This window comes from Mycteria americana, chromosome 17, assembly GCF_035582795.1.
Source record: "Mycteria americana isolate JAX WOST 10 ecotype Jacksonville Zoo and Gardens chromosome 17, USCA_MyAme_1.0, whole genome shotgun sequence".
NCBI lineage: Eukaryota > Metazoa > Chordata > Aves > Ciconiiformes > Ciconiidae > Mycteria > Mycteria americana.
In genome coordinates, this window is record NC_134381.1 from 10,334,916 (window position 1) to 10,359,304 (window position 24,389).

General features: G+C 48.5%; 1 protein-coding gene across 2 annotated transcripts in view; it reads left to right on the top strand.

Moving 5' to 3' along the window:
* Positions 1-24,389, top strand: part of COL5A1 (collagen type V alpha 1 chain) — a 162,141-nt gene that overhangs the window by 108,438 nt on the left and 29,314 nt on the right. For both annotated transcript variants that reach the window (XM_075519479.1, XM_075519480.1), the window contains exons 22-37: positions 984-1,028; positions 1,659-1,712; positions 2,334-2,378; positions 3,597-3,650; positions 6,024-6,068; positions 7,644-7,697; positions 9,713-9,757; positions 10,907-10,960; positions 12,627-12,734; positions 13,347-13,400; positions 14,680-14,733; positions 19,315-19,359; positions 19,713-19,766; positions 20,693-20,737; positions 21,833-21,886; positions 22,480-22,533. In XM_075519479.1, coding sequence (XP_075375594.1) covers positions 984-1,028; positions 1,659-1,712; positions 2,334-2,378; positions 3,597-3,650; positions 6,024-6,068; positions 7,644-7,697; positions 9,713-9,757; positions 10,907-10,960; positions 12,627-12,734; positions 13,347-13,400; positions 14,680-14,733; positions 19,315-19,359; positions 19,713-19,766; positions 20,693-20,737; positions 21,833-21,886; positions 22,480-22,533 — 864 coding nt within the window. The remainder of the gene's footprint in view (positions 1-983; positions 1,029-1,658; positions 1,713-2,333; positions 2,379-3,596; positions 3,651-6,023; positions 6,069-7,643; positions 7,698-9,712; positions 9,758-10,906; positions 10,961-12,626; positions 12,735-13,346; positions 13,401-14,679; positions 14,734-19,314; positions 19,360-19,712; positions 19,767-20,692; positions 20,738-21,832; positions 21,887-22,479; positions 22,534-24,389) is intronic.

The window sequence follows — 24,389 nt, forward strand, 5'->3', positions numbered from 1 at the left end:
CCCACCTGAGTAAATATTAATGCCTCGCTCAGGCTGAAAGGGAAGAATGGGAGTTATTAACACAGTGGCTTTGCTATTAACTTTTGCCTGAGGGCTAGTGAGACTTTAAAGCAGTTTGTTCATATTTCGGGCGCAAGCCGAGGAAAGAGCATGCCATTTTTTATTTGGGAGACTGTCACCTTATCTGTCGTGCGCTGCTGGAAGTGCTGATGCAGGTGCTCTCTACGTAAATCACTGCAGCTCGCTGAAGTCCCAGAACTTAAAAACCAAAACCCGGGCTGCTGCTAGAGCTAAAGGGGTCAGCGTCTAATGGTGAGCGTTGTGAGACCCTGGGACATGAGGACATCTTCACTCTGAGCTCCTAGTCCTGCTGAAATTTAATGAGGGTTCAGGATCTGCTCCAAAGCTGTCTCATATTGCACGAGCATGCCGTTACACCCAGATAAGTTGCCTCACCAGAGCAAAACGATGGCAGGGGAACCCCCACCGGGACGTCTCCAGATGACCATGTACCATGTTACCCCCTTAATGAAGATGCTCAGGGAGCGTTTGACCCCGGTTGCCTTTTGTTTTGGCACGAGGCGGCGCAGCCCCGTTGCCTTCACCCGCTGCCTTGTTGAACGATGCATTCGCGTCCTGAGCCGAGGTCTTTTGTCCGGTTGTTCCTTTTCATTTGCTACTCCATGCCTGCTCGCTGTCAGAGGTGATCGGCCGCGGTACTTAGCCAGGATTTGCTCGACCTGGCGCTGATTCTGCCTCGCAGGCAGGTTAAACCAGTGGGGAAAACACTGAAATGGCTTTTTAAAGTGTAAAATGGATTTGTGGAATTGGCTGCTTTACCAAACACCTTTAGAAAATTGTTCCCTTTCCATGCGGTCCAAAGGGCCTCCTCGTGTTGTGTTATTTTTATGGCAATTTCTCTGCTTTTGCGCTGCAAAATAACGAGATATTTTCTTAGTGCTGTTTTTTAAATCCTTTCTCAGGGTGTGGCTGGTATGGATGGACAAACAGGTCCCAAGGGGAATGTGGTAAGTTTTTACTGCAAATTTCACCGACAGTTCAGATAATATATAGAGTAAAACGTACTCTGTTAAATTAGATTTGCTAATTGCTTTTTAGCCTGGTCTAGATTCCTATCAGAGCCCGTGAAAACCACAGAGAGTATCTTCCTACAGCAAATGGATGTTAATTTATTATAATTTCTGGTGGAATTACACATTATTTCCCCATGAAAGATCAAACATTTTCATCGAGATGTGTGTTGTTCTAATGAATATCAAAATATAGTAATTTAACTGAGGGGAAAAAAAAACTTTATGTGCCTCATACTTGGTACTAATGGGATGAAATGGACTCCCTGCAGAAGAGCCAAGGCAAAGCCAGGTTGCGTCAAAGCCCTGCTCAGCTCATTTGGGCTGCACGTCCGTGCAGAGAAGTGAGCGTGCCCTGAAATAACTTCACCTCTCCCTATCCCACCGCGGAGAGAAGCTGTTTCTCTTTCCCAGGAGCTCTCGGTTACCGGCAGCGGGTTAGAGAGGGCGTCAAGATGCCGCGAGAGGATGCGGGGCTGTGCAGGGGGCAGGAGCCGCGGTGCCCCAGGAAGCACCGGCTCCGCTCTTGCCTTTCCTGCCTTCAGCTCTGCCCTTGTCTCCTTGCAGGGTCCTCAAGGTGAGCCGGGTCCCCCAGGACAGCAGGGTAACCCGGGTGCTCAGGTAAGAGGAAAACTCCTTTTCCATGGGTAGGAAAAAGGAATGATGATTTTGAACAAGCTTCGCTCCCCTGCCAGAGACGGGGCCAGCAATAAGGGAATTTGCTGGGAATTGGCTTGACGATGCATTGCCGGCCCAAAATCTTCCTGAAAATGCTCCCAGTTTCAGATCCCCCTGGTTCTCACCTGGCTTTTACTGCTGTGGTGCAAAGCCCAACCAAGGTCCAAGCAGTCTCTTCGGCCGAGCCACATCTTGTGGCTCATGTCTGATTTTTAGCATCCCGCGGTCCAGTTGCTCTGGAGCCAGATGGGTAATACAGATGTCCAAGCCTTGCTGTCAGCCTTCTCTACGGCTCTCAGCAAGTCTTGCTCCTCAGAGCGTCTCTGTTTCCATCCTGGGGATGAGCCTGGCTGCACACGGAGGAGCGGTGCAGCTCTCCAGAGGAGGCATGCCATGCAAAAATGAAATTTTATCGTGTCTTGCAAGACATTTTGAGAATGAATGGAGCTGGGGAAATCCCCAGCCGTCGCAGACACCAGAAAGATGCTCAGCTGAGGCACTGCCAAAATGCATTTGGAAGGAATAACTTGTTCTTTAATGACCCTAGTTTTTTTCTTTTCACAGGGTCTTCCAGGTCCACAAGGCGCAATCGGTCCCCCAGGAGAGAAAGTACGTTTAAATACTGCAGCTCTGACTTAAGACAACTGTTGCCATTAATATGCATTTGCTACTTTAGCTGCTCCTTTGCCCCATATTCAACATCTGTTTGCAGCCGTGTCTATGAAAGTCTAATGCACCTCATTCCAGACAGAAGAGAGACAAGAAAGCATGGTTTACCTCTAATTCATAGTATTTGCATTCATTTCCCATCGTAAGAGAAACATTTTGAAGGCAGCCTATGGGAAAACATTAGGAGAGGACTGAAAATTGTCTCTTTCTGTGGGCTAAATGCCTGGAAGTCTGAGCGGGATGGTAATGGGAAGAGCCCGTGGATTTGGCTCGCTCAGCCGCGATCCCGTCCCTCTGCCTCCTCCCCGCTCCCCGCCTGCTCCATCTCTCTCTGATTTCCCACTGCTGTTGACGTGGGGTCGGTGCTGGCCTCGGTTCCCCCCAGGCAGCCCTGGGACCATCGGGATTTAAACAAGGGGGAACAGTTTTGCCTACAGAGCAGTAATTCTCCGGGTGTTTGCTCAGCCCCCATTGAGTAGGGACGCAGCGTGCATCCCAGCGCGTGCACCCGGAGAATTCCCTGCTTGTGTTGGCAGCGTGGGGTGGACTCAAATTATCAATAATTCTCCTGTGAAAGGAGCACATTTGCAGTTCTGCCAGATAAAGGGCTCTCGGGTTTCAGTGCTGAGTCACACGCTCGCAACAGCAGCGGCACTCCTCGGTGGTGTGAGAAATCAGGGGGTTGCTTAATTAAAAAGGTAATCATTGAAGGGTGTTAAAGCAGCAAGCACAGTCAGTTGGGGCAGCTCCGCTGTTCCTTTGCCAGTTAATCGCTTTGCCATTTGTCACCAAAGAATGGGTGTTTCTCGGTGCAGCGAGCCCCAGAGTTTGGTATCCTCCGGCACAGTATCGTGCCCTTTTGGCAAGACAGCAGCTTGATGCCTCGTGCCCCGGCGTCTCCTGTTTTGCTCTCGTTGCTATATCACGTCTGTACGTGTGAGGTGCCGGCACTAACGCTGCAGCATCCCAGGATGCTGGAACGACTCTGCCCACAGAAATAAGCAGACTCCCTACAAGTCACGGCAGCTTTTCCAACAGACTCACCTCTCTGCAGCCTTTCATAGCTGGGAAAAGCAAGAAATGTGGCTGAAAAGCCCCATCCTCCGATGCTCTGGAGACTCTGACCATTGCAGCTGTTGATTTTCTGCTTGTTTTTAGGGGCCGCTGGGCAAACCCGGTCTTCCTGGCATGCCTGGTGCAGATGGTCCTCCGGTAAGTCATCCTCTCCGGGGTCTCTGCTTGGCACCAGGGCTGTGGGGCCTGATCCTGCACCCATCCACCCTGGGGTGCACCATGGGCACGTGAAGCCTGCGAGCCTGCAAGGTCAGGCTCACCCTGCCCGCGTTTCGGCTGGGTTTGAAGGGTTTGAGTTTGAGAAGCCCTGTCCCCGCTCCAAGCTTTGCTCGGCCTCGCAGCACAGCGCTAGGTACTTCTCACCATCTCTCTGGGCCTCTCTTTCCCCTCCTTCTGTTTCTCCTCTCTGTTTTATGTAGGTTAGCAGCTCACTGGGATAGGGACGGTCTCCTGTGTGTGTGTGGCTATGCGTACCGCAGCACCAGCACGGGGTGGTCCTCATCTCGCTCGGGCCGCTGGGCGCTGCTGCAGAACGGTGATAAGAACAGGTTGAAATTGCATGTCAATGTTGTATTCTTGCAGCTTCCTCCTAATCCTACTTTAAACATCATTTGCTCCTTGCTCTGGAAATTGGTCTTAAAAATCTCTGGCCTTTAAACCTGATCTCATTTTTACACACCTCAGAGGCACCTGGTTTTGCGAGTGACAAATGTAAAATAGTTACATTCCACTAATGCAAATGCAGAGCATGGCAAAAAAAAATTACATTTCCCACCCTGGGATTATCATTCCTACGGAGGGCATTTCGAACATTCGTACAGCTGTTAGCTGAGTCAACAGAGCAGCTAAAGCAAAGCCCAGAACATCTCGAAGGCTGTAGCTTTCGATGTGAAATTCCTACAGCAGCCTCCAGGGAAGTTCAGCTGGAGAAGACACCGGGTCTATTTTTATGCAGACTGAAGGCTGTATAAGACCCGCAAGCTGAGCACGTGTGTCATGGACCCAGGTCCTTTGCCACAGGTAGCCCTGTAGTTTGTAGACAGTTTGTGGGTTTGTAAGCGTATGGGTTGCTCTTTCTAAGCACAAAAACCCGCCCATGTTCTCTTTATAGAAATGGGTCTTGGAAGATATCTGAAAATCCCCGAGGGCCTGACACATCTCACTGCGAAAGCCAACTAAGTTGCTCATCAATTTTTTATCTTAGTAGCAGTAACGGAGATAGGCATTTTGAAAATGGTGATGATTTAGTGCAGAGTGGACAAAGGCTTTTGAATTCTTGCTGCACTTCTGTTTTGCCTCCCCTGGGGTGCAGAGAGATACCAGGAGCTGAAGGCAAGCACGGTTATACAACCACCCTTGTGCACTGATGCTCTTGGTGCCATTTAAACTCCCAGGAGAAATTTAGATTGCATTTTCTCCTACATTTTGTTGGTGTAAAAATGGCAGCTGTCATTTTGTTTCTTTATTAAACCAGCTTGTTTTATGAAACCCGGCTTGTCTGACATTCCGGTTCTGAAGACTGATGATGGAAAATACTCTTACGATTTTCCTTGTTATATTGGTAGAAAGTCATTTGTGTATTTAGAGGAGAGTTCGTAAGTAAAGAAACCATTGAGTGCAGAAGGTCTTAGTGGCCTTAGAGCAGCTGGATGTGCTTTCATCACCTTTATAAAATAAAAGGTCCCTGGGTGTGCAGTGAGTGCCTTTGCGGGGCCTTATTGCTTCTGTACGGACATTGCCAACCAAAAAGTCATCTTCCATCCTGGCTCCATTTTGGTTCCGACAGTAGGGGAATCCACACTAAAAACTACTTTAATGGATTTCCCCCGTTTCTCACTAATCCTCCAAAGCTATATCTGAGGCAGTTCACACTTTTGTTTTCTCCTGACTGCAACCCCAGCAAAAGGCTTCTAAAGGCTGTGAATGAGAACGTGTTGGAAACTCTTGGATGTGGAGTTATTCAGCATCAAATCCCAAGAGGAATGCTGGCCCGCATCCAGCCAGCCGCCGTCTAGCAGGGATGCAGGTTGCTGAGCATTTGTCATGAGATCTTGTAATGGACTCTAGGAATTAGGAAATTAATGAGGGGCTCCAACTAGTCTGGGCGTCTTGTGACCTTCGCAAGTTTGCTAACACACGGGGTTAATTTTACCTGTTTTCCTATCTGCAAAATTTATATGCTGCTTGCTGCTGAACTCGCTGAGGTGTTCTAATATGTGAAGAATATTGCAAAATGGTTTGTGCTTCTCTGCTGAAAGGTGGTGAAACGTAAAAGTATAAATAACCAGGTAAAATACCACTAAGGACCCAAATGCTGCTCTCTTCCCTTTGGGGGAAGCTTACTCTTGCAAGGTGGCTTGAGGGAGGCTAGCTGTATCAGTAAGAGCTTCCTGGAGAGCAACTGTTCTCCTACAAATAAATCATAGCTGCCTGAGCGAGCTTGTTGGCTTCTGAAGCATTAGATGTGCACTAAACCCATTTCCCTCTTCTCTTTGTCTCTTTTATTAATAGGGTCATCCTGGCAAGGAAGGTCCTCCTGGAGAGAAGGGGAGTCAGGTAGGTGTCAACAAGACCTTCATCACTGCTAAGGGCCAGGTCGCGGTAGCTGGATGGAGACAGATCTCCATGGGGCTCTGGGGATGGCCGGGCAGCCAGGGGATGTGGGTCAGTGGAGGTGGCAAGAAGCAAGCTCTGTTGATATTTGAAAGCTGAGCCCAGCTTTCTTCTGCTTGGGAGTCTCTTCTGGTGCTTGGGCTGGTCTTTTCTCAGCTCCTTCCAGCTTTCCTGGCAAGCAGCGCTCTGTAGCCAAGTGGACGTGAAAACTGAAACTGTGAAGGGAAGCCTTCTCTTAATCAGACACAAATAAATATCCTTCGTGGCACAGGGAATGCAGAAAACAATTCTTTTTGTATTCCTGGTCGTCTTTTTTCTTCCCTTCCCTCTCAAAGTCCCTCTTTAACAATATCTTTGAGAATATTGCTGGAGGCTGGAGTCCTTGAATTATACAGTCATCCGTCTGTCCAGGAGATTTACCATCTGCATTCCCGCTGTTCAGTTGAAAAACATCACATTTGCCAAAAGTCTTTGATTAGGGCGCAGTCCGGCTTGATGGACGTCCGCTTGAGCCTTGCTCGGGTTCTGCGTGAGCACAACCCACGGCCGCAGCTGTTTGTCCGGCTGGCATCGCATGAGCCTGAAAACTCAAACGTTGGCCTCTGCAGAATATGAGAAGCCAATAAGCAGTTGTGCCGGCGCTCCCAGGGCTGGGAAACATTTAGCAAACGTCAGGGAGGTGATCTCGGAGCGGCGCTGGTGCTGCAGGTCTCCTCCAGCCGACACTCGTGCGAGGTCTGGGATGCTGGTGGACCTGTCGGCTCCGTCTGGCTGTCAGGCTGGAAAAAATTGTCCGTCTCGGGCTGGGAGAAGTGGAAGGGTATTTGTTTAGTTAGGGAATTGAGCAAAATAAAAGCCAACTGGGTTCAAAAAAGCACGTGATTTATTTGCAGGTATAAGACAGCGTGGCAGCGAGGGTGGGAAGGAGAGCTTTTGCAGGGCGCGTGTCAGGCACCACGTCTAGCACAGCTCGTGGTGTCCCTGAGGATTTGCAGCTTTTGGTGCCAGAAAGGAGCTTTGTGAGCATCTCCTCTCCCACACAGCTGAGGCCAAAGGACATCACCCTGAGGCTTGTGCCTCAGGCAATAACTCCCTTCTGTGATCATCATCATCACAAGCTCTGCTGCATTACTGCAAAACCAGGATGGTTTAGAAGGGGGGAGGCAGCCGAACATGTTCTTCCTCTCTCAGAGATCTTGTTCTTTTCTTTAATCCAAAACACAAACTGTCAACCTGATGTATAAATCCCCTTTCTAACAAGTTGCTGCTATCCTGACCCTTCTCATCCTCCTTTCCTATTGTACGGATCTTTGCCGTTGGCTCAGCCCAGCGCACCTGCTCGAGGTGATGTTCTTGTAGCTCTGCTATTTTGAGCTATTTTCTGATGGCCGCTGCCATTTCCACCCAGTCTGAAGCAGCCAGATGGCTGGGATATTTGTGTTCCACACGCTCTCCTTACTGCTGCACCTTTGTGTTGATTTTTGATGTGTTTTTCTCGTTGCATTTTTTTTACCCCAGGGTCCACCGGGTCCTCAGGGCCCCATCGGTTATCCAGGACCGCGCGGAGTCAAGGTAAGGAGGATGCAGAAACGGTGTCCGTGGCGTTGCTTGTTCAACTCGAGTTCTCCAGCTTGTGCTGGAGGTGGACACTGCCAGAGGACGCAGATGCCCTACCAGGGCACTTAGGGCCACCTCAGTGACCAACTGTATTTACCGCTTGGGCGAGCCTTGGTCCAGCGTCTTCTCTCAGGCCACGAGGATTACAAGTCCCCTGCACTCCAATAACCCCTCCTAGCATCACCCAGCGCTTTGGAGAGATTTCTCTTTTAATTCTTCATGATCACGGCTCAGTCCCATTTCAATCGTTTCCAGTTTACAACCAAAGTAAATCTCAGCCAGAATGTGAAAACTTTAACAAGGCTTGTTAATAAAACAAAATAGCCTATTACTAAAACAAAGCAAGTTTTTCATGCTCCTGATCCAAAACCTTGTTAGATGAAGCTTTTGCGTCTCGGCAACGTGCTTTTTCACTAGACTGAATTCCAGCTCTTTCTTCGCTCCTGCTGCCTGCAGCGTTTGCATGCTGATAAGAGGGCGGTGGGTATTTTTTTTCCCCATTCGGCTCTGGCTATTATGCCCATCAGAATGTATTAGTTCAGGTGCAGATGCATCCTGCATCCCAAAGGTCCGATGAATCTGCAGGGACGTGTGCTAGCAGATATAAACACAGCTTGGGGACTGACTATAGGTGACGTTAAGCCTTCTTAAACCCCCTTGTATATTTTTGCAATAGCAGAAACCCATTTGCTGTTCTGCCTTCAAAATCTAAGCGGGATGTGTTTAGCCAAAGTAAGCTTTCATCTCGTTTCTTGCAAGGTTGCAGATTGAGACGTAGTGGTCCATTAGGGAATGGTTAGCTGTTGTGTTTACCACTAAAGTGGAACTGTTCCACATTAGAATGATCTAGAGAAAGTGTGTCATGCACCAAACCCCCAGTGCGTACAGACGAGGTTTTGCTTCCTACAAGCAGCGTTCTATTAACTGCACAAGCCTCCAGTTCGGAAAAAACCGTGTCTCATTGGGTTTGCAGCTATAAATAACTTTCAGATCTTGCCTCGCTTACCAGAACCCTGTCCTGCTGCGCAAATTTTGATGTACTTTTAATTATACTTTTTCTTGACGTGCTAAAGGGAAGAAAAAATTTAGAATACCCCAAGCAAAATGCTATTCCTCAAAAAAGAAAGCTTCTGTCTTTTATTGTAAGAGTTGCATTGCACAGTACAGCTGGTGTAGATACCTGAGGGTGGTGTTTTATCCCAAGAGGCAGGATAGATGGGAAGCGTGGGCGTCCAACAGGTTTGGGCTGGTGGCATAGCAAAGGGCAGATCCTGACCACACTCAGCACCTCCCGGCTGAACACCATGCCTTGGTGAAGCTTTGGAGGGCTCCTGCACCGTGTCACAAATGCCCACGCCAGTCTTGTTACTTTTTTTTCCTCCTTTTGGTGCCTAAAATATGCTTTAAAAAAAAAAAACCAGTGCATGCACAGAGTGAGCACCATGGTAAAAAAGAGCCAAGCTTAACCTTTGGGGGTGTTAGATACGGTGCTGCTACCCGCTGCAGGCAGCGTGGAAATCACTGGCTTTGTGCTCAGAGATTTTAAAATGGATTCACTTCCCAAGTGTCCGTGCACAGCTCGAGCACTGGTTTTTCTGTGAATGCTCGACTGAACTCAGCATGCGGGAAAGGCATTTGTGGAAATGTTTTTTGGGAAAATATAGGCAGAACAACTTTTCATAGTGAGTTTTATCCCTGGAAACGTAATTCCTGGGCAGGGCATGGGCAGAGACCACCAACCCCAACTGCCAAATCAAGTCAGCAGAGGTTTGTGACTGTCAGATACTCACTGGTGACCCAAAAGCCAGATGTCAGCGGCTGATATTTGATTAGCAATATGTTTAGGAACATCACAGTTTGCAGAGATGCCCGTTGTCAACATTGGAGGAAGCAAAAATCATCATGATTAATGACCCTTCACTCTTAAGCTTACCTATACCCTTGTAACATCTTGTTTTATCTCCTGCAAGGGAGCAGATGGCGTTCGTGGATTGAAAGGCACCAAAGGTGAAAAGGTGAGTTAACGCTGCGCGTTTGTATGGATTTTCGACAGCCTCTGAGCGTTTTTGCAGACGGGTCCCGCAGGATGCTCCCCGTGACATTTTCTCCTGCACAAGGGGTTTCTCTTAGATGAGCAGGGGGGCTCAGCACCCAAAGGACTCTTTGGTGTAACCGCTTTGTTTTTGGAGCGGGTGCGGGCTGGGTACCTGCCGTGATGTTCTGCCGTGTCTTGGCTCAGACCTGGGAGTAATCGAGCCTCCGGGACGTGCTCAGGTTTTGAGCTGTTTGCTGGGGCCAGCTGTTGAATAGCTCAGGGTCCAGCACCCGGGTGATTTTCTCCTGAAAAAGCTTGCAGCTTGAGCGATTCAATAGAGCTGAAGGGTTTGTGGTGCGTTACAGCTGGATGATAGTGTACGGGGTATGCTGCCCAGCCCGGTCATCAGAGCAGCTTGTGAAATCCAGGTCAATAAGAAAGTCAACACAATCTCTCTCTGCATGTCTCAAAGATGCAATTGGTTTCTCCCAGAGGAAGAGCAGGAGGTGGAGAAAAATCTTGCCCGGTCCCGTAAACAGATCTGTGCTCCTCCGTTCCTGCCCTCAGCAATTCGGCAGCAAAGCTGGCAGTTTTAGCTAGGGAATCCTGGCAGGGACCTTCCAAACTTTAAAAGTCTTTCTGGGAGCTGTCTCTTCATTGCCTGTGAGAGATTTGCTATAGGATGAAATACATTATTGATTTGAGCTTAGCAATTAAACCTTCTTGGCTGAAAGAAATATTGCCGCTGTCCTAGAGGTTGCCTCGAAGCATGGTATAAAACATCCTCCATGAAAATAAAACCAGTTGTACTTCAGAAATAATTGGTTTCCAGTACTGGCAAGGTGGTGTTACTCGCATCAAGCCAGATTTGTGATCTTGACTTGCAGCCAGGACGGGATGTAGGGAATACTTGCTGTGATCCCTCGGGGACCTGGGCGAGCCCAGCCTGGCTGGGTTTCCACGCCTCTTTGTGCACACCAAAGACTTACAGAAGCCGATGTGACGGGCGGTCGGGGACCTAATCTTGTCCTCCTTGGGTAGGGGCCATACAGTGCGGCTAGAAAAGTCTTTTTTTCTTTTTTTTTCCATCTATACACCTTGTCTGTTTTTTCCCCTCTCTGTTATTTAGGGTGAAGATGGCTTCCCTGGCTTCAAAGGGGATATGGGCATCAAAGGAGACAGGGTAAGAGCCTGTGACCGACGTGATCTTGTAGTGCTTTGCTTTTCAAGCCTGTGTGTTACCGTGCAAGCACGGCTTGGGGAGAGAGACTCTTGTCGGAGTCCTTCTGGCACAGCCAACCTGGAGGCAGGAACGCGGGAATTTCATGTTCACCTGAAGCACAGCAGCTGTAAATCCCTAAATTTGCCAGTCCCACCTTGGAGGTAAAATAAAACTGAGTGATAATAGAGGGCCCTGTCTTGCTGCTTTGACTGCTAGGAATGCTGCATGATCCAGCTGTATCATATATTTATTTCCAGTATGTCTATTCCCCCGTAATATTACATCTAGGATCTGGTAGGCATCTTTATTTGCCGAGTCTAATGTGCTTCCATACCATCAACATGAAGTGTAAAGTTACTGGAAACACGCTTTAATAGAAACCAAAGCGATGCTGTGGAAAGTGCCAGGGTGGAGTGTTAGATCAGACTCGCGTCTTTAGCAGCAGGGCGTGTTACCTAGTCAGAAAAACTCTTAAAATCAGTGGAACACCCAGACCACCCGAAACCCCAGGTCACGCTCGGATGTGGGCAGCGGCCGCAGCCCGTGGCTTTGCAGTGCGTCTGTCTGTCCTTCGCGCCCAGCCCTTGGGACAGGGGGCTGTCCACGTCCCCTCCCCGAGCGATGCATCACCTGGGGCTTGGTGTCCTGCCAGGGATCAAGAGAGCTTTGCAGTCATTCATCCCCGTGTTTAAAGGAAAAATGAATACCTTGTGTGAAGGCTTGTAAGAGTAGAAATCAAATCCGCCGTTTCTCCTGGCATTTAACTGAGTAATTGAACAGTTAAAGCAATTGGAAGCTTCTCCAGCCCCCACTTCTTGCCAAGGAAGGAGGACCGAAGGTGGCATATTGGGGACCGAAGGTGGCCCCTGTCCTCACCAAACAGGCAGGTAGACATAAGCTCCTTCAAACAAAGCTCACAGCTCCAGTTCCCACCAGCGAGCTCTTTGTGTTTTATGATGAGCAATGAAAGGACAAGGGGTACTCGAGAGCCTGGCGGATAAATCTGCATCCACCCAGCTTCTGGTGAGTGAGAAGAAGGCTGCCTGTGTTCGCAGCGTGGAAGCATCTCCTGTTACCCTGCGTGACAAAATGACAACTGTTGTTTTGTATGCCGAAGCCTGCAGTGTCACAACAATTCACGTTAATAGCTCGGTCCTCTCGGTTCTCAGATTTCCTAATGATTTTCAGCACAAAAGCTCCAGCCCAGTCTTTCTTCTCCAGTTGCCCTGTTCAACCCTCAATTAAACACTTCCCAGGGCTTGCTTGCACATCAAACTGCCATTTGGGAACCGGGAGGTGGGTAAAAGGGTGCGTTGCAATCAGAGCTAATGAAGGCCGGTTTGGTGGAGAGGCACTGCGTGTAGATGGCATAATTGGGCCACAGAAAAGACGGCCGTTGTGGGAGATAATGGGCAGGCTGTGTGAATGAAAGCTCGGTGCTCTAATAATGCTCTGCAATTTACTCAATGATGGTCTTGTCTCAGCTTCTTGGTGATGACCAGTTTTCTCCAGGACTTGTATTAGCAGGTCCATGGAGTATCTGATTGCAGCCATCAGGGTTTTGCTGTCAGCAAACACTGGGTCTGGGACCTGCCTGCCCCGTCAACACTTGCCTTGTGATTAACAGGGGGAAATTGGACCTCCTGGCCCCCGAGGTGAGGATGGTCCGGAAGGTCCTAAAGGTCGCTCTGGCCCCAATGGAGATCCCGGTCCTCTTGGTCCTGCTGGAGAGAAGGTGAGTCTCAAGGATGGAATCGCCCAGGGGTGTTTTGCAGTAAAACTCGCTTGTCTTTGGGTGTCTCGGGTGGGTGGCCAGGGCAGTGCCCGGTGTGGGGGGTCGGTTTCAGGGCAGAGGGATGAAGAGGAGCTGCAAGAGCTTTGTATGAAGGCTGGCCTGAGTTGTTCAACACAAAGACCAGAGGAGACCCAGGGGAGATGGTTTTACTGCAGTGGCGTGTCTTGAGCTCGTTGAGACGTTGGTCTCTTTGGGGTTATCTGCTTGGGTACAATGTTTTGAAAAAAAGACCAGAGGAAAAAAAAAAATGGAGAAATTGAAAGTATCATGGACTCCAGTCTAATTTCTAGGTGCATCCAGTTGAAAAAAAAGATAGCAAAAAATAGCCATTCCCGACTAGGTCCTCCACACGTTTACAGTGCTCACGCTGCATCAAACCCCCTGGGCTTCCCCCAGGGAGGGCAGAGGATGATGGCAGTGCCCCGGCAGCTTTATTCCACTCGTGTCACGTCTGCTTTGCTCTTGACTTCTCTGCGCTTGGCATCTCCCCTTTCTGAAGCTGTTCGCAAGGTCTCTCTTGCCTACGCTAACACACTTTTATTTGTGTTTCAGGGAAAACTTGGCGTGCCAGGACTGCCCGGCTACCCGGGCAGGCAGGGCCCGAAGGTAACTCGGCCGGGTTGGGTCCTGGCGAGGCGCGGGGCGTGCTGGGGAGCCCGGCCGAGCTCCGACGGCCGGTGCCGTGCAGAGGGCTCCGTCCCCCGCTGATGGGCTGAGGTGGAACGGCAGCATTTCCCACCGCGCGATCCCTCCTTCCCACCCGTGCGGGACAAATTTATAGATGGGTGAAAATAGCCGCTAGCCCCCTTAGCGGGTGGAAATCAGTGGCTGGTTCTGCATCGCTTCGGTCTCCTGCAGAGCGGTGGGAAGGGAGGCAGCGGGACAGGGGCTGCAGCACGCGAGGGCGTGCAGGACTGCTTCGGCGATGGGTATAACCAGGCTCCGTGTAAGCGTTCGTGCTAGTAACAGGCGTAATAGTCCTTCTTCTCCTTGTATTATATTTTATATCTTCAAAGCTCTGCGCTAGTGTTAACTAATTAATTAAGGAGAATAGCTAATGAAGCAGGGTCTCCCTGAAATTAAAATAAAACTGCCGTTTGCAGATTTGCAAACATCCTTTGTATCTTATCTACACGCCCACCTTCATTTGGGGCATTTTCAAATGTTCTTTTTAAATTAAAACTGCGAATTCCACTACATAGGCTAAGGCTGCAGCCTGGTTTTTACATGCCCTGCAGGCTTTGGGAACTTATGTTTTTGTTAACATTTTTTTTTTTTTTTAAGAATTATATTTTATTATTCATGTTCATTGCTTGAAAAAAAAAGAAACAGGCTTGTTTAACACTGGAGACATAATTATCTGCAAGAAGATTGTTTCCTGGTTGTGGTGTTGATGGTTTATTTTTTAATTTGCATTTTATATCTGGGGTAGGGGTTTTTTTTGCATTTCTTTGACAAATTTGTATTTTAAAAGCGGCAGCCGCTATTCTCCAGGCACTTACATCAGAAAGGAACAAGCCAGGAGTTAAATTTTCATGTGCAATGTAGTGACTTAGGAGCTAAAAAATAAAAGCCTGCCTGTTCCCCAGGCGCCCGGTACAACCATGGGCTTGGGCCTTTGCAGTGGCTCTTAATGAGGCATGGACTTTTTTTTTTGTTGTTGTTATTTTTGGATGAAATTTAGTTTCTGAGGTCATTTGGGGTCTGTCTTCAGTTTTGTTTTTATTAAAGGAAGGTTAAAAAAAAAAAAAGCATTAGGAGCTGTAGACATCAGCGGGTGCTCGCTGGGGGTTATTCCAGGCCAGCGGGCGCCTGGCGTGGATGGACAGAGCTGCCCCTTTCAGCGTCTCGAACCGCTCGCTCTCTCTTTGCTCTTTCCCCCAAGGGCTCAATCGGCTTCCCAGGATTTCCAGGAGCCAACGGAGAGAAAGGCACACGGGTAAGAGCCGCTTCGTCTAGCTGCTTTGCTGATTTTTTTATTTATTTTTTTTTTTTCTCTCCAAAGAAAAAGGTCCTTGGGCAGGACGTGGGGAATGCTCCGTTGCAGGCAGCTGCTGGCCTGGTGCTCTGGTTGCTTTTGCACGAAGGGGTTGCCCAAAAAGCGTCACCCCACCCGCTGGCGTCCTAGGGTGAGGGCCCCGGCGCAGGGAGCGCGGGACCGGCGAGAGTCTGGAGCGGGCAAGAGGCTCCCGACGCCGGCGCTGGGAGAGGAGGATGCCAGTAATAGCACAGTCAGTTCTGCAGACAGCAGCTTTCCAATTAAACGCTGGAAATTTTTCCCTCAAGATATTTTAAGAGATTTCTCTGAACCTGAATCCTTCCCGCGCTGTCAGACTTTGCTCAGGGCATGAAGAGGTTTTTAATTAACAGTAATTATTAGAGATGGGTGAATCTGTTCAGAAGCAGCAAGAACCATCTTTAGCCTAACTTGAGATTCAAAATGCATAGCTGAAAACACTCTTACAAGTTCCTCCTTTGAATAAGTGGAGCTATTCTAAATTCATAAACGCCCTTAAAATGTGGGGACTCCGTCCTCCAGCCTTGTCTCTACCTCTTACCCCACCTCCACAGACTTTGCTCCCGAGTAGGGATTGCCTAAATACACTGGTGATTTTTTTATTTTGTGGAAGACATGCTTGAATTAGGGGATTCAAGTACAAACATAAAGTCATTTTCTGCACCAGCTCTGGTCACAGGGAAAAAAAGGAGGGAGTGAGGAGAGCGAGTGGAATTAGTTTCCTTTTTACTCTCATTTAAATACAAATGACTTCTAACAGACGTGTTTGATAGGAGACCAGAAAATATAAATCACTTTCCACCACATTAATATCATGCCACTGAAATTTGGTTTATATCCATCCCCCTTTTTTTTTTCCACTGAGTAATTTTCATTTCGTTCTGAACTACAAATGCAGCATCCTCTCCCCTCCCTCTGCTCCGGCCGGGCGGGAGAATAGAGGCTGTGAATAAGGCAGCTGCCACGACAGCCTTGAATTCACTGTAGCCCTCTAATTACTACTGGCCTTATTGAATATACAGCCATAAAATCCTTGGGCTGGATTTTTGGGTGGTGTAAAACAGGGCATTGGCACCGCAGCAGGGCAGAGACGTGCTGCTTTGCATACCCGAGCATCCACATCCCTCTTGCTCCATCTGCTAATTTTGTTCTGGAGGGATGGAGAGCCAGACCACCGGGATGGGAAACCCTTCAGGGAGCGGAGCAGGTACCAGGAGCTGGCCGTTTGTAAGACTGGAAACCCCCCCCCCAGGGTTAGGCTGGCTGAATTTTGGCAATGTCCAGCCTAAAAAAGGGATTGAGGAGGGAGCAGGTGTGCTGGGAAGGGGCCCGACTTCAGGACCCAGCAACGATGACAAGACAAGAAAAGGCAAAATTAGCAGTTTACTCACTTTTATTTTAAATGAGCCTTGTGCTCCTTGGGGGAGGTAGTGAGGACACTTAGTTACACCCCCTGGCATGCTACACTTATCTTCAGTTTAGGAATTGAAAAGGGTATTTTGCATTTCACGCCCAGCCTGGAAGGGGATGGGGCAGCTCATGTTGTCCTGGCTCGTGAGTTGAGAGGAGCCTGGTGGCCGCTGTCCTGCTCCCGGGACCCGTTGGGCTGCGGTGGGGCTGGCATTGCCGTGCCGGGAGCCCCAAAACCTCCGGTGTAAAGGAAGGAGACAGGAATCTGGGGAGAAATTAGGGGGTTTTTGTGCATGGGGAGCAGGGACAGAGACTGGCACCCCGACCCCTAAGGGGGAGCACGGTCTGGCAGACCTCTGTCAAACAGAAATAAGTTAGTTTATTTTATGGTAATTTTAATTTTTTTTTTTCTCTAATGTGCAATTGGACCATTTCTGCCTTTTTACACCCAATCCAGCAGCTTACGCTTGTTTTATCAGTGTATTTGTATGTGAGAGAGAGAAGGGAGAGAGAGATAAGATTTTCACGGACAAATCTCTCCTTTAGTAAAAGGAGCCCAGCTTGAAAATTTTTTAAGAATAGCAGAAGTACTGGTTTTCAGTAACTGTTTTGGTATCCTTCTTTTTTTTGCTCCCAAGTATCCGATTTGAAATAAGTGAAAAGCGATTATATACAGATTGATAGACTGAGCTGGGATCACACCGCACAAACCAAATGGAGACCATCAACTTACTTTAAGCCTTGTTGAGTTAGACTTGATAAATCCTGCTCTGTTTCTCCTGAGACCACTAAATTTGCTATTTTATGACCGTGTCCACATATAGTCAAGAAAGAGAGTTTCTAAGATTTGCTTCTCAAGTGCATTGTGGGGTAACCCAATTTGCAGCTGAAACAACCAAAAATCATTTGTCTTTTCTTTTTACAAGGTATTACTATGATGCTTTTCAGCGCAGTTGTTTATGTGTCCAAAATAATATGAATCACGTTTCTTTTACGATAGTCATCATCTAGGAATTGAAATAAGCTTTCCAGCTCATTATTTCAGCAACACAAGCAGTCTTCCCAAGTTGTTAAATAATAAAAAAAGGTGGAAACCAAAGGCAGAAGAGCAGTACCAGCAGATCCTGCCAGCACAGGCAGCTGAATTTTGGTGCTGGCAGAGCCTTCAGCACTAAAGCTCCCCAAACCTGAAGCCACTGCTTCTTGGCTGTTCAGCTGCACGAAAGGGCTGGCAAAATTAAAAATGGGGGGAAAAAAAAGGATGTTTGGGGTTTTTGGAGAAGTACGGCCTGTTAAATATCACTGTAGTTTTGGCGAGCAGCTGCTCGTCGCGGTGGCAGTTCTCGCCCAGCTGCCCGCAGCTGGAGGCGAGCTCGGGTGAGCTTGCTTGGACGTTTTCAAAACCCGATCATAAAATCAATAGTTAGACGTGAATAAGTGGTCTTATTTTTAGAGCTAATAGGCCTCTGCCATTAGCACGGGGTAATAGATCTCCCTGCTCGCCCGGTCTGACAGAGCCTGGGGGGGGCGTGGAGGTACCGAAATCCAACCATTTATTTGGGTGCCTAGAAAATAATCTGAATTTAGATGCCTTTCCCTCGGTATGCCTGTTTGAAAAATATAGGTCTGTGTACCTTTACAGTGCTATATAAATTCTTCGCAACAGTACACAGTGCAGTATGCATGATTAATGATAGCAATAAGCAGGGGAAAATTTTGCTTAAAAATAGAATTGAAGAAGAAGGAGCAGAGTGTGGGGGGCTACCTGCAGGGAGGTGGCACACACTCCTCTCCACCTGCTCTGCATTTAGCCTCCCGTAGCTAAAGGAAAACCAGCTGGAGTACTTTAAAATGAATTTTGTAATTAATTAAAAAAAGGTATGCCAGCAGGGTCTATTAAATGGAGCCGCGGAACAAGGAGGATTCAGCAGGACTAATTTTAGTAGCTTGAAGAAAGTTGATTGTAAAGTTTTCCAGCTCCTGTTTTATGTTCGCCTGGTTAATGAGTGCCAAATACGAGAAGGCAAGATTGTGAGATGATGGATTTGGGGCAGAAAATGGCAAGTGATATTTTAAGCGTTCTGTGTTCCTTACATAGAAAGCAAGTCTTTTCTCTTCCTTCCTTTAACAGGCGGTTGGTAACAGTGGTGGACTGCAGGTCCAAAGGAAGAAAGTTAGACCTGTGGATATTTTTTTTTGGTAACTTGACACTAGCCAAAACAGTGTTTGCAGGGAGCAAGCTCTAGGCCATTAGTTTTCTTTTAGGCGCGGGGTAATGGAGCTTAACATAATGCCAGATTTAGGACCTAGCCGTCTCTGTCTTTTTTCTGTCAGAATTAATCACAGTCCCCCATTAGAGGAAGCTGAGTGCATCTGTCAGATCTCATAAGCCTGCTGCTTTGTCGCTGCTGCAAAACAATGTCTTAAATTACTTGTTTAGCACAAAGTTCCCAGAGATGAAGAAAGATTTGTAAATATGTGGGGCAGCTTAATTGGCTTGCGTGGTGTAAAATAACTGCTCAGAGCAGGAGCCCTGCTCTGCTGTTGTCATTCCTTAAATATTTAAGAGTACAGGTCTTGCAACATGTGTGTGTGCATTGGTGTGAGCCCAGCCTGCCCTGCTCCTGAGCAGGGCGAGGACCAGCCCTTCCCCACGTCGGGAGCTGGGTGAAGGGGTGAGCAGAGATCAGTGGGAAAAGGGGGGGTATGGGGTTTGGGGTGGCAGAGTTGAAGAGTTTTTTGCTGGCTTTTTAGGAGGCTGCATGCTCCGAGTGGGTGGCCTCATCTTTGAAAGTCTTTGTGGTGTTTTAAAGGACTCGGGATACTTTTTCTTACGAGATTCCTTCCCTCAGATGGTAGATGTCGTCTGGGCATTGGGATTACCGTCCAGACCTGCCCAAGCGTTATAAATTAAAATAAATACGGGAATCGGGAGACGAAAGTAAACCTGCTGTTGTCCTTTTCATTGCAAATGAGAACTGGAGAGGTTTTGGGGGCAGTTTGTGTGCAACAGGCTCCGTTGCGGGTTCATCTGCCGCGAGCTCAGCCTGGGATGCTGGCCGCTAACTCCTCTTCGTTCCTTTTTCTTTCCAGGGGACACCTGGCAAACCAGGTCCAAGGGGGCAGCGCGGTCCAACGGTAATGATTCATTTCTTCATTCTTGTGCATTTTGAAAGCTTGTTAAGAGCGGGAGAAAGTGTGATCTGATTTATGTCCTCACTGGGTAGGATCTGGCCTTCGGCAGTTAAAGCTAAGCAGAAGGGGACACAGTAATTTGGGGCTGGGGCTCACCAGTGAAGGTGGTTTAAGGTCGTAACGGGATCAGATCAGACCTCCAGTGGCAGTGACGAAGGCTCCTGCCATCCCCTTGCCGCTGGTGGGACGGCTCGTTGACCCGGTGCAGCTCAGGCGCTTGGGTGCTTTGCATGATCACAATGTAGTGCTGTGGGTAGCAAGAAGGGCTAAAATGTCATCTTTTGTGTCTTTTTAAGGGTCCACGTGGGGAAAGAGGCCCTAGGGGAAGCACTGGGAAACCTGGCCCAAAGGTAAGGTTTTGGGGAGCTTATTGGAATTGCCCTAAAAAGCGTTGGTATAAGAGACCGTCTGGTTCATTGTCCTCCATTTCCCTTCTCTCCTGATCTGATCTTCATTGCCCAGCCAAATGGCTCACAACCCCCCTGTAAAGTATATGCACACGTCCTAAAAACGTGTTGGCCCGCATTTCAGGAGGACATCAAGTGCATTCACGAATTAAGAGCCGTTGCAACCCGACGGGGAGGGAGCACCCACACGTCAGGGACCAGCACAACCCTACGATCCACTGACGCTTCCGCTAAGCCCTATTTTTTGGTGTTTAAGTAGCATTTGAACCGCCTTAGAGGCCTTAGGCTGTGCCGTGGGCGAAGGGGCACGTATTGCTGCTGGACTCCAGAACCTTGCACCTCGCCGAGCCACTTTGCATGCATACTGTGTGCCCACAATTGGTCACTGTGCAAAACAAGATATTTTTCTGCCAGCCAATCTGGAGACATGCTCAGCTCCAGAACCTGCTGCAGAGACTGATTTAAGTGACCATCAGTCGCCGGGCTTGACGGAAGCAAAGCTTTTGTAGTGAGACGTTGTCACCACCGCGCTGCCGGCTTTAAAAATAAATGTCTCGGCTTTGTGTTGGCATGAATTTTTGATAAATACCTCGTCTTTGCAGTGGCATCTATCTCTCAGAGGGAGGCCGTTATCTGGTGGAAATATCCTGAGTTCGCTGACGTTATCTTTCCTGTATTTTTATTAAACAACGTGGGGGGAATGAGCAGCTGCTCGTTTGTTACTGGATGCTGCTTCTGATACGGCATTATTAATAGAGGGGGGCTGGGGGAGCCGGTGGGCTTGGTGCCATTTGAAGTCTTTGTGCACAGCAGCTGCAATAGTGATATATGTATTTTTAATGGTGTGTTGTTTTGTTTATTCGTAAAAGGGCAACTCTGGTGGTGATGGCCCCCCTGGTCCTCCTGGCGAAAGGGTAAGGCAAGCTGGTGGGGCTAAAGCAAGACTCAATCCAAGCCCGTTAGTTTAACGTGGCAGACGAGGAGGGTTTGCAGGGCTGAGATGGTGCTGAGGGGTTTTTGCGGTGAGCATCCTACCAAGTACCCTGTTAAGCAGAGAGGGGTGGGCAGCTCACTGGAGCCAGGATGCAGCTTAGCATACCTTGGTCAGCAAAAAGGAGAAACCTGTTTAGAAACAGGAGATGAAACACGCTCGTGTGGAGAGAGGTCTCACAGGTCACCTGCAGCCCTTAGGTCCTTTCTGAGCTCTCCAAGGAAGGCTTAAATGGGACCTTGGGTGTCCGGTGTAAGCATTGCTCCATGGGAAAAGGGAAAAGTCGCCTATGGGTTTTGTGCAGACATCCAGAGCCCCGGTTTTCTGGAGGAGGTGGTCCTCTAGGACCTCGTGCTGCTTTCTCTAGATTACAGCGTGCTAGGTGGAAAACACTGAAACAACGGGACTTTCATGATTTTATCTTTAATTTCTGCTTTTTTTCCTGGGTTTTGTTTTGTTTGTAAATTTTCTACAAAATTGCCCGGGGAGGAGGGCAACAAATATATGAAGTTGGTCCCTGCTTTGCATCTGCTGGTTGTGACTGCAGGGGTGAGGGGGGAGCTGCTGCTGACGCCGCTCCGGGCAAGCAGCGCCCTGAAGAGCATCAGCCTAAAGCAAGAGCCTAAAGCAGCAGCCCCAAAGCCACCAGCTCTCTTCTTTTTCATTCCTGCATGAGCTGGTATCTCCCAGTTGAGCTGGGATGGGAAAAGACCTCTTTTTCATAGCACTGGGAGGGAAAGGCTCAAAGCGGTTGATCGCCCTCTTCATGCTTGCAGTGCTTTTTGCAGCTGGACAGGCCACTTGGTTGGACGTGCCTGGTGGTTCTTATCTTTCCATACATTTTTTTCAAGGGATGGCCCCATGTAGCTGCACCTTGTGCTTCGGGGCATTTCTTTGGGGTAGAAGTAGCTGGCTTTCTGTATCTTTGTGCTCATCTGCTGCTCACGCAGAGCTAGTATTTCACAGTAAAGCGTTATAGGCTCTGTAACGATGTTTCCTGGCTTGTTTTGCATCCCAGGGACCACCAGGGCCTCAAGGACCAACTGGATTTCCTGGACCAAAAGGCCCCCCTGTAAGTAATTCTCTTTCTAGAACGTGCAAAGAAACACATAAAGTCTTTTCCATCCAGCTGTGATTGCCTGTGCCAGCTCAGTCTTAGCCGCTTCTCCGACAAGCGGTGACGTACCCAATAAAAGGCATTACTGAGACATCATGATAATAACCCGATGGTTTAAGATTTTAAATAGCCAAGTAAATTGCGGCTGATTATAAATGTTCATTTCCTAATGACTCAGTATCGCTAGGATCTTTCATGGTTGCACTGTTCTTTATTTTCCCTCTGTATACTGGGAGGACAGCACAACAGAATAACACTTCTGTCTCTGCAATTATTATACACTGGTGGGGGACCTCAGAAACCTTTTTGGAGTGATTTCCTTCCCTGTGGTGAACACCTCGCTCCCGCTCTGGACCTGTAAGATAAATCCTTCCTTTGGGAGATGTGTGGGAAAGGGCCGTATCTTTTAGGGTTCTGAGCACCCCCATTTCACTGTAAAATGGATGGGAACTAATGCAAGGAGGCAAGCAGGTTTGATTCAGTCCTTATCATGGTTTTACTACTGAGCACTTGGTCATGTTCCTTCTCACCCTGGTTTTCTGCTGTAGGGTCCTCCTGGGAAGGATGGATTGCCTGGTCACCCCGGACAGAGAGGAGAAACCGTAAGTAGCCAAAAATCTTGGGCAGATCATTAGTCCTGAGTCTGGTCTTGCTGGTTGGTTTTTCTAAACCTTTCTGTGCAGCTGGGGAGATGTAGCCACACGTTTGTTTTCCCTGGAGGTCTGTGTCTCTCCAGCTGCATGGGATGGTCTACGGGAAGCAACCCTCTTCTGAGCAGGACAGGTCAGTCTAATGATGATTTATGCGAAGGTTGTGCACCAACTCCTCCCTCTCTCTGTCCCTTTAGTAGATTGTGGAGGTCATGTGCATCACGCACGGAGAAAACGTGAGCAGAGAAGTAGTGATGCCGGTCACCGGCATCAGAGGCAATTGGGTTTCTGCCGTGACGGGTGCTGAGGCAGCTCCTCGCGAGGTGGGAGGATGTTGGCTGGGGTTGAGTCTGGGTCAGCACCAGCACAAACCAGCACTTGGTGTGGCTCTTGCTTTCATGAGGTGGAGAAGAAGCTGGGGGGTGATTGCCAAGCAGCCCCTGCAGCCAGGCTCTGTACCCCAAGGACTCACCAAAGCACTCGTCCCGTTGCCCTCCCAAGGGGGAAGGCTGTGCCTCCGCTCTTTGGAGCGTTACGGATAAAGTCTGCGCTTTCCTTCCCGCTCCGTCCTTTGGAGATGTGCAGGTCTTACGTCTCTATTCCAGAGACGTAACTCTAGGGCTGTGATAGCAGAGATTTTTCATGCAAGACGGGCTCCATCCTTTGCGAGCTCAGCTTTCTGCACCCAGCTGCGTTAGGCTGGGGCAGTTTTATTTTCTCTGGAACCTGCAATGGGGAGAAATAAACGATTTTCCCTTCTTGATGCACCACGTGGCCAATGCCAAGAACTGTTGCATAGAGTTACAGAGAGAGTAAGAGTGACAGCACAGGTTTGGCGGTGCTTGTTTTGAGAGGAAGGCAATTCCTGGCCAAGATGAGTGGTGTAATGGTTTTACTCTAGTTTTTCCGTCCCCGCTAGTTACTGCAGCACGCTCGTGTATCAGCCACTTGCCTTAGCACCCCAGTAAGACAGGCATCTCTGCTGACGCTGCCTTTTAGCCAAAGCTACGCACAGGGTCCTCATGAAGTTTTGCTTAAGCCCCCTCCAGCAATAATCCCTGGCTGCATCCCAGGGAGCGGCTCCTGGCTGTTTAGGTACCTCGCTGTATCGTACACGTACTGCTTTGTCCATTTTAAAAGGTTTTGTTGCACAGATGTAATCATTGTTTCTCACCAAAGGAGAACGATGAGGCATGTGGAAGGTATGATACCCTGGCTGTTGTGCGTCTCTGGTGGTCTGTTTTCTGCACCTTTTTTGCTTGAAGGATACCCTAAGCAAAAATGACCCTTCTGCCATGTATTCCTCTGCATGCAGTAATTAGTATTCTTCTCCTTGGCATTTTGGGGGATGTTTATTCTTTTTCCTCGGCTGTTTACAATCCAGCTCATTTGCTGTTGTTGGTATGTCCCTCTCCCCAACACTGCATGCTGCATGTTAGCAGATAGACTCTTTGTCCTGTGTTTATTTTACAGGAAAAAAACCCCCAACTTCCTCTACTCAGCCTTGCATTTTTCTCCATTGCCTTTCCTGGCAAATGAGCATTAAAAAGGCTTTGCACATCATGCATTTTTTCCCCCTGAACTTATCACACAACAATTTAATTAACTTGCCTGGCATTTGCTAAGCAAGGCAACGCAAATACTGCTCGGCGCAACATCGGGTATTTATTTACACTCCATAAGACTGACTTTAAGGGAATGGTTGTGGTATTTTTGAACACGCAATCCTCAGGTCAGGATTAACTTAAAGGTGAAGAGAAGAGTTTTCACCTGCCGGAGCCTGACTGTGACATTTAGTCGTCTTTCAT